At 37.9% G+C, this 10,023-nt stretch overlaps 1 protein-coding gene across 1 annotated transcript; it reads left to right on the forward strand.

Annotated features, from left to right (window-relative positions):
- Positions 1-2,959: 2,959 nt before the first annotated feature.
- On the forward strand, positions 2,960-7,164 carry c1qb (complement component 1, q subcomponent, B chain). Its single transcript, XM_086293005.1, has 5 exons — positions 2,960-3,133; positions 3,563-3,728; positions 3,976-4,192; positions 5,753-5,873; positions 6,698-7,164. Exons 1-5 carry the CDS (start codon positions 3,131-3,133, stop codon positions 6,905-6,907), a joined length of 717 nt encoding a protein of 238 aa, XP_086149131.1. The 5' UTR covers positions 2,960-3,130; the 3' UTR covers positions 6,908-7,164.
- The last annotated feature ends 2,859 nt before the right edge of the window (positions 7,165-10,023 follow it).

The following is a 10,023-nucleotide window of genomic DNA, read 5'->3' on the forward strand; positions in this document are numbered from 1 at the left end:
AACATACTAATATTACCAAAAAACAAACTTAAACACAAAAAACCAAATACAAAAAAAAATCTTAAAATACTGAGTTGGAGACCCAGGATGATGACAGGTACTATGTGATGTTCAATAAAACCTGTGGAATAGGTTTAGATGATTGTGGTGCATTAAGGTAACAATATCTATCCTCCACACTCTCAACTGCATGACCAGAGCAGAAATAGGGGATTTGCTTCGGTTGCTGATGAAAGGAAGACAGTCAGGGACTTAGTTTCCCCAGTATGAAGTGAATGAATGTGGAGGTGTTTGTTTACATCCAGCTATGAATGACTTATCGCACCATAGTTAGTGACCATGAGTGCACACATACATTACATTGTCAAAAGCATTCACTCGTCTGCCTTCACACACATATGAATGTCAGTGAAATCCCATTTTTAATCAGCTGGGTCTAATATGACGTCATCTGAGCTTTTGCACCTATAACAGCTTCAGATCTTCTGGGAAGGCTTTCCAAGTTTACAGCTGTTTTTATGGAATTATTGATCATTCTTCCAGAAGTGCATTCGTGAGGTTAGACTGATGTTGGATGAGAAGGCCTGATAGTCTCCGCTCTAATTCATCCTAAAGGTGTTCAATCAGGTTAAGGTCAGGATTCAGTGTAGGCCAGTTAATTTCTTCCACACCAGACCTGCTCATCAATGCCTTTATGGGCCTAACTATATGCACTTATGTGCAGTTACGTTGGAACAGGACGGGATCATCCTCAAACTGTTCCCGCAAAGCTGGGAGCATGAAATTGTCCAAAATGTAGTATGCTGATATGTATGTTGAAGCAACATGAGTTCTTTTCACTGGAGCTAAGGGGCTGAGCACTGTAGCGCCTCTGGGAAAAACATGCTCACACCATAATCCCCCCCTCCACCAAACGTGGCACAATGCAGAAAAGGTCTCCTGGCAACTGCCAAACCCAGACTCGTCCATCGGATTACCAGACGGAGAAGCGTGATTCGCCACTCCAAAAAATACATCGTCACTGCTCTAGACTCCAGTAGAGGTGTACTTTACACCACTGCATCTGGTGTTTTGCATTACTCTTGGTGAGGTAAGACTTGCCTGGAACTGCTGGTCATGGAAACTAATTTCATGAACTTCTCTGTGCTTCAGGGAATGGAGCTAATCTCAAGGCCAACTGAAGTTTCAAGGTCTTTAGCAATGGAGTTGGCGACCTGGACACTACATGTCTCAGCATCTGCTGACACTGCTCTGTGATTACATCCTACCACTTCGTGGATGATTTGCTGCTGCGATCTAAAATGCAAGAAATGAAAAGAGGATATGAGAAGAGAAAATGCCAAACTAGCAAATTAACAGGATGCCATTATTAAAAATAAACACCAGCTACATAATGTGGAGCAAATCAAATATTTTGTGGAACAGATACCAACATCCAGAATGAGGTTAGGAGTTCAGCCGCACACTGCCTGGAAACACTGTGTTTTTCTGACAATAAAAAAGAAGTTGATAGAAAAACAGAACAAAATGTTAATTTAGAGGAAAGATTTTTTTAATCAGATGCCCTCAGTGATGCTTCATCATCAATTCTTCATTTGGTGGAGACTTCTCTGACCTTATCTGAAACAGTTTCACTTCCTTAGAAGGTTTCAGAAAAAAATTACTTTCTTGGGTAAAACTGACTAAATGCAATAATCATAAAGAATCAAATGAGAACAGAACAAACAGGAAAAAGTAGATAAATTGAAATATATAACATGCTGGAAATTACTGGTAGAATGTAAATGAGACTGATGGATGTAATTTCCATTTTGTTTTGCTATATTTTCACTTCACAATATTTTAATAACAATATATATTTGAGCCATTTAATTCAAAAGTTCTTTATTGATTAAATTTGGACTTAAAAACATAAAAACACAAAGACACTGATCAACTACAGCTGTCTTTGTCAGGACATTTGTCAATAAACATCATCCAAACTGAGTTATCCTGGTGGATGAGTTCTAAGAAATTTTCCCCCACCCCCAGTTGTTATGAAGAAGGGGCCAAAATGTTTTGTATCATGTATTTCAGCTTTAAAGTTGCCACCTCTTTAAAAACAAAAAACAAAAAAAACAGTTATTTCCCTATAAAAATGTATTTTTGCTTCATGGATCCAATCAGTTTCGCATGGGTTGTAAAATGATATCTGATGTGATGATGTTGGTTTATATTCCTCCAAGATAAAAAAAAATAGTCTTAAACCAGTGTTGAATAAAAAATAAAACTGAATAACTTACGTTATATTTTTAGATGTAGCAGAGACAGGGCCTCACAATCTTTTTTTTTTAAACTGTAAAATCAGTGTAGCATTTCCAAACATGCAGTTAAGAGTATGTACAATCATATATATAGTTGAAAGGCAAATCATTTCTGGATGTTCATGATGCAAAAACAATAAATCTCTGCTCAGTTTAACACTTCAGCGCTTCCTCCTTGGTATTGTTCATAACCAATGTCAAATTAGATGTAACATTTATTTCATTCATTTTTTGTGATTATTGGGTGTTTCATTTTGAATAAGTATATCTAGAGATGCAGTGGTTAGTAATTTTACTTCACAGGAAGACAGTCGTAGGTTTTAATCTTGAGGTCTGTGGACTCCAGTGTAGTTTGCATGCTCCCCCATTTCTGCATGGGTTCTCTCCAGGTACCCCAGCTATTCTATTCACTTTTTTTCACACACCACCAAATCACAACAACATCATCATCTCAAGGCAATTTTCATTGCAAGGTTAAGAGCCTACAGCAATAAAGAGAAAGCCCAAATAATCAGACCAGACCATATTTCTCTGGTAACCTAAACGGCCTATTAAAGACCTGCTGCAGTATCTTCAAAACCCAATAGGGGGGCCACAGATTGGATTTGTCCCTGTAAGTCCCTACAGAGTGAAGAATTAGTGTTGTACCACAGAAAGGATTAATAGTGACACCAATAGTTTTTCTTCTTGCTCTCTTAAGTTTCACTTCCTCTTTTTTCGCCCGATTGAGCTGTGGCAGTCACAGTGAAGCACAACGAAAAGTCTTCATCTCCGCTCCCCATCAGCTTATCGCTCCGCTGCAGCAGGAAACACTTTATTACCTGCAAATGGTGAGATGATTTTTACAGATACTAAAAAGCTAGCCAGACAAAACTGTACAGACTTGTACAGAAGTGTTGGGTTTCCTCACATTTCTTGCTGAATGGTTGTTCATGTTGGATTCAATGGTGTCAATTATCTTTCACTTTTTAAGTGTAGTTAAATGTTTTAGAGTTCTTGTCTTTTACAGATTTCTTTTTAAAGACTCAAATGTACTTATCCTAAACATTTCCCTGTATTTTTTGTATTTTAATTTATTATTTTTGTAAGGATTCAATACAATCTTTAAAAAGTTATATCTTCAGTTTGTAGCTTGTCACTCCACTTAGATGGAAATTCTTCTGAAAGCTTTATTTTATTTTATTTTTATGTTTTGGTTTATTTGTTTTTTTATATGAGGGTCTATTTTTTTGAAAGGTAACTCATATCTGTGTGATCAGGCCCTCCAGTGGCTGAGCTGCAGTACTGCAGTGTTGCTGTTTCTGGTTCACATCACCCCAGCTGACATGCAGTCCTGCAATGGGGGAATCCCTGGGATTCCTGGGATACCAGGCACTCATGGGCCCAACGGCAATGATGGTGCTAAAGGAGAGAAGGGAGACCCCGGTGAGCGCAGACTGCACATGAAGAGAATAAATACTCAATATTAACTGTACACTATATGGAGTGCAGGTTTTCGTTCCTATTACTAAAACATCTATTTAGTCAGAGGACTTCTTCATTAACAGATTTAAAAACACTTCATTGGTGCATTTGCCAAGCTGGCCAAAAGATAACTGATTATCTTGTACTTCAGTTTCAATTTCCACTGATATTTTTATGCTGTGTAATAACTGTTTATTTGCATGAGCAGGTGAGGCAGATCATACCATCAGGGGTCAGAAAGGAGAACCTGGTCCAATTGGTCCTCCAGGGCGACCTGGACTGAAAGGGGACCCAGGCCAACCAGGCAGTAGGGGGTTACCAGGTCTACGCGGGCCGAAGGGAAGCCCCTTTGGCCAACAACAATCCTATTTCTCCTTGAAATCTACGACATCATCAGTAGTAGATACTCCCATCATCTTCAATGGGTCAGTGTGCTGAAAGTTTTGAATCTTCAGAATGAAAAAAGAGTGATATTTTATTTCAGAATTGCTAGGTAAATATAGAAACTACCCAAAGCTAGTGGTAAGGAAACAAAAAGGGAAAAACTGTTTGATTGGATGACAGATAAAGTGACCACTGAGCACCTGATTAACTTAGTTATTCTATTTAAAAAACACTGACTAAAATAGCGGCATATAGTAAAGTCTCCACACATAACAAGTTTTAGATTTTTGTTTAAAAACATGAACAGTAAGTAACAGATTCATCAACACTGTGTAATCTTAGTTGAACCATAGACTGTATATGAAAGATGGCAATAGCTTCCAGGTCTGAAAAATGCAGCCACTGCTTAAACTTGCATTCTTTCTACTGGCCAACAGGGGGTGACTGGTCCAAAAAAATCTGATTAATAGAAAAACGACACTCAGCTCCTTCGATTTATGACCTCATTAAACATCATCCTGAGGTGGTTATTGTTTCAAATAGTGTTTTTTAAACTTTTTCAACCCAACAAGATGTTACTCTATTAAAATGTGGTTTTAATTAGAGTAATACACACTGGAGGGGGAGCCGAACCCGAATATGGTATTCGGAAAGGCACAAATAACGTGTTTTTTACAAATATTTATTTTGAACAAATATTTAAAAAAAATATTTGTGTTCGGGAATAAGAAAAACTTTATTATATTAAATTATATTATTATCTATTAAAAACCTGAGTTTCCTTATGAGACCGCAGAACATGACTAGATGAGTGAGTGACATGTGAAAGAGGTGACTGACACGCACTGCTCCACACAGCAACAGAAAAGGCTCGAAAAAAGAGTGAACTGCTTCACAATGTTTGCTGAATTGATATTTTTGTACCTGAACTGGGTTCCAGTTTATAACTTTTGCGAAGATCGGGAGATTATGCCATTGCGCTGCATCATTGACGTCTGCAGTTGGGTGCTCTGGTGTTCCTTTGTCTTTACATAGCTCTGTTAGCTCAGTAATTTAGACAATAGGCTGTTGACAGAGTAACGTTAACGTTCGGTTAAAAAGGTTAAAACAAGGTTAAAACAATGCTTGTGTAGTTGTCACTCATTAACTTAGCTGAAACTCCCCACATGGATTTGGGGAACCGAATAGAAGAATGTTGCTGCTGCTGAGCCATCTGGCAATGACGTTCAATGACGTTCCTTGTTACATGTTCATTGCTGGATTTATGGGAAAACATCAACTAATATTGCATATCCATAATTATTATAATGGATATAATTAAAGAATACTTACACTATAATGTTTGTTAAAAGTGCAACGCAAAAAAACTGGATTTTTACCCATTTTTAAAAAATATTACTCGAATACAAATACAAATACTTTTCCCTCCTCAACAAATACAAGTACAGATACAAATACCGGCTGCTTTGCACATCTCTAATACACACATTGCTATGAATAAAAAATAACCACAGCTCTTTGTTTTGTAAGAACTAGCACAACTCAAAACTTAAAAAAACAGAAAAACAAACTATCGTTGTTGATCTGTAAATCTCCCACAGACCAATTTTGGCTGAAGAGAATGAACTGTTTCGAGGAGAAAGACTGACAAATGATACAACGTACATCTGCACCAACAGAGGCATATATTTCTTCAGTTACCACATCTCAGGAAAGTATAAGGTGAGTATGAATAATTTATTCTTGTAAAACTACTCTGTATTTTCTGTTTCTGCCAAGTTCGTGTTTGTCCTTCTCCTTTTTAGTGTTCCAATATTGTATAGATTAAACTGCTGTCATGTTTCCTACTCAACTTTCAAGCTCAGTACTTACAACTTAAAGTATGAATATTAAAAGCCTCATAATAATTCCACCTGATAGTAAAAGGGAACAGTATCCACAATGAGAACATTGATATCAAAGATTTTATATATATATTTAAATATCTCTTGAATTCTTACTTGAAATTAAATATTTCTACATTAACAAAAAAATACTTCATTCTGGATTTTGATTCCAAATTGGGAAATATTCAGAAAACTATAAATAAATATGCATTATCAGGGAGGGGAAACTACAACAACTCCAGTGATCAAATTTCATACATTTTGATAGGTTTGATTGTTTGATTGTAAAAATCATTATTAGCAATGATTGTTAAACCTTTTGGAAAAAGCCTGTAAAAAAATGATTTTTTTTTCTCCATTACTTTATTTCTGCCAGTCTTTAAGCCAATCCTTGTCTTTTATATTTTTGTATTTCCTCATTATGTTGGAAAATAAATGTAAAATACACAAATCTTTTAGAATATAAAGTTGCGATGATTTCCATGATTTCTATTATTTACAATTTTGTTTGTTTTTGTATTATTTAGATTCTTACAAAAACAACTTTTGTAAAGTTTATGTAAAATGCAGTCACACCTCTTGAAATAATTCTTATATAAGGAATGCTTGTTTACAATCTTATAATAAATAAAATTCTGTGTGTGACTTGTGATCCTCTAGGTGTGCCTGAAGTTGGAGAAAAATGGTGTAAGTGACATGGAATTGTGTGACCAGTATAATGGGTTTCTGGTCGTCTCTGGCACGGCAGTTCTGGAGCTGGAAGTTGGCGACGTGGTCTCACTGAAGACAGTCAAGACAAACACCATCCTGACAGGCCAGGCCAGCGCCAGCACCATATTCACTGGCTTCCAGATCTTCCCAACCTCCTAAATCTGCAGTCTCCACAGTTTAATAAATTACAAACCTTCTGGGACAGTTAAAGGAACTAAATGATGTTTGTGTCTTCTTTTTTTTTTTGTGTGTGTGTCTTGTGTGTTTGTGTTTGTGTCTTCTTTAACAGAGCAAAGACTACCCACATTTGTAAAGGTTAGCTCTGTGTTGCAGAATTCATCCCATTACACTAACCACAAATCATGTTTTACTCATGCATGCATTACGGAAACACAGTAAACAATTCCCCAGTTTTACTTCACTGTGTCTGTAGTGTTTTGTTAAAGGTCCAGTGTTTACTGCTTCCACATTAACTGATATGGAAATATTACAATAATGTGTTTTAAGCTTCTTTAGTTCTTTTGTTTAATTATAAGTTTAAGTCTATGAACACATTTAATTTTAAGCTCTTCTTTCACATGCCCTCAAAGTTTAACTTTCTTTACTCATAAAATTACTAAATGTTACTTTCATGATGTTTTACTATTATCAGATATTTTACAGGTTTACATGACTAGCAAATTCTTCCCTCTTGTGGTCAAATGTAAACACTCAAATGCAAATGTTTTTCATGTCCGCTGTGACACATCTTAAAACAGAATGAATTTTGTTAAATGTATCAGAATCAAAATCAGAACACTTTATTAATCCTTAAGGAAATTATATGGTTACAGTGGCTTCAAGACAATAAGAACAGTAACGCACTGAACTAAATTGAATAATACAATATATTACAATTATACAAAATATAAGAAATAGCTCTAATATATACAAATTACTAAATTATACATATCCAGAACATCACAGAGATTTAATATGTATGATTTACATTTTACTCTGAGCTGTAAAACTTGTCATTTGTTATTCTCACTGTAGAGGATGTGCACAGGATGTAACTATTGCAATGTGTACTGTGCATTAGATTAAGGACTTGTACAGGGAGATGGCCACAAGCAGGAATGATTAACTGTGTCGTTCAGTGGTGCGTTTGGGTAATCTCAGTCTCTCACTGAACATGTTCCTGTGACTGGCCAACACGTCATGGAGTGGGTGGGAGGTATTGTGCAGCATTGTCCTTATCTTGGATAACATCCGCCTCTCCTACCTTAAGGTGCAGTGGTATTTTTTTAACTCAGTCCAGTTTATTATCAATGTAAACTTAAAGGTCCTCCACAATGTCCGTATCGACCCCCTGGATTGAAACAGGGGTCACAGGTTTCCTGGTCCTCCTAAAGTCCACAATCAGTTCTTTGGTCTTTGTCATATTGAGCTGCACCACATGACAAAAGAGAACCACAGCCTGGTACTTTGTCTCATCACCGTCACTGATGCATCCAACCACCACAGAATCATCAGAAAACATGAAGATGGCTGGTCTCTGTGCGGTGGCTTAAGTCTGAGGTGTAGAGGGGAAAGAGGTTGCTGATTACCGTGTGAATGGGTGGATGACTGGATGTGTAAAGCACTTTGGGGTCCTTAGGGACTAGTAAAGCGCTATACAAATACAGGCCCTTTTTGTCAGACACACAATGCTGAAGACGCATATCTTGGTCTTCCTGTCAGAGAGGCATCTACCTGCATCACTATCAGCTTATCACTATGGAAGGTCGGCCTGATGGTATTGAATGCACTGGAAAAGTCAAAAAACATGACTCTTACTGTGCTCGCCGACTGGTCCAGATGGGCATAGACACGATTGAGCAGGTAGATGATGGCGTTCTCAGCTCGAGGTCGGGCTGGTAGGCAACCTGAATGCACACCATAAAACTAAATCCAGGTTCTTATTTCAATTTTTATATACCATTATAAAACTTTGGCTAAACCTTTTGGCTCTACAAATAGCTAATATCCACAGTGTACTTACTACTAGTCATTGTCTTGAACAACAATTTGAACAACACAATTTTAAAATTAGCTCCACTGACTCGTTCTTATAAGGTTGTTTATTACTCTCAAATTTCTCTCTTTCTGGGCTGGTGATGGGGACATGGAAACTTATTTTAAAATAGTGGTAAGTATTATACAGTGGGGCAAAAAAGTATTTAGTCAGCCACCGATTGTGCAAGTTCCCCCACTTAAAATGATGACAGAGGTCAGTAATTTGCACCAGAGGTACACTTCAACTGTGAGAGACAGAATGTGAAAAAAAAAATCCATGAATTCACATGGTAGGATTTGTAAAGAATTTATTCGTAAATCAGGGTGGAAAATAAGTATTTGATCACCTCAAACAAGGAAAATCTCTGGCTCTCACAGACCTGTAACGTCTTCTGTAAGACGCTTTTCTGTCCCCCACTCGTTACCTGTATGAATGGCACCTGTTTGAACTCATCATCTGTATAAAAGACACCTGTCCACAGCCTCAAACAGTCAGACTCTAAACTCCGCCATGGCCAAGACCAAAGAGCTTTCGAAGGACACCAGGAAAAGTATTGTAGACCTGCACCAGACTGGGAAGAGTGAATCTACAATAGGCAAGCAGCTTGGTGTGAAAAAATCAACTGTGGGAGCAATCATCAGAAAATGGAAGACATACAAGACCACTGATAATCTCCCTCGATCTGGGGCTCCACGCAAGATCTCATCCCGTGGGGTCAAAATGATCATGAGAACGGTGAGCAAAGATCCCAGAACCACACGGGGGGACCTGGTGAATGACCTGCAGAGAGCTGGGACCAAAGTAACAAAGGTCACCATCAGTAACACACTACAACGGCAGGGAATCAAATCCCGCAGTGCCAGACGTGTTCCGCTGCTGAAGCCAGTGCATGTCCAGGCCCGTCTGAAGTTTGCCAGAGAGCACATGGATGATACAGCAGAGGATTGGGAGAATGTCATGTGGTCAGATGAAACCAAAGTAGAACTTTTTGGTATAAACTCAACTCGTCGTGTTTGGAGGAAGAAGAATACTGAGTTGCATCCCAAGAACACCATACCTACTGTGAAGCATGGGGGTGGAAACATCATGCTATGGGGCTGTTTTTCTGCCAAGGGGACAGGACGACTGATCCGTGTTAAGGACAGAATGAATGGGGCCATGTATCGTGAGATTTTGAGTCAAAACCTCCTTCCATCAGTGAGAACTTTGAAGATGGAACGAGGCTGGGTCTTCCAAC

This window comes from Aulonocara sp. 'chitande type north' Nkhata Bay, linkage group LG5, assembly GCF_057382095.1.
Source record: "Aulonocara sp. 'chitande type north' Nkhata Bay isolate Kocher_YH1m ecotype deep benthic linkage group LG5, A_spYH_male_GT1.1, whole genome shotgun sequence".
NCBI classification, from domain to species: domain Eukaryota; kingdom Metazoa; phylum Chordata; class Actinopteri; order Cichliformes; family Cichlidae; genus Aulonocara; species Aulonocara sp. 'chitande type north' Nkhata Bay.

What these genes read in the sequence shown, in the direction of transcription:
- c1qb (XM_086293005.1), top strand. An exon ending in AGGAGAGAAGGGAGACCCCG is followed by an intron (nt 3,729 to 3,975) that starts GTGAGCGCAGAC and finishes TTGCATGAGCAG; the next exon opens with GTGAGGCAGATCATACCATC. An exon ending in ACTCCCATCATCTTCAATGG is followed by an intron (nt 4,193 to 5,752) that starts GTCAGTGTGCTG and finishes AATCTCCCACAG; the next exon opens with ACCAATTTTGGCTGAAGAGA.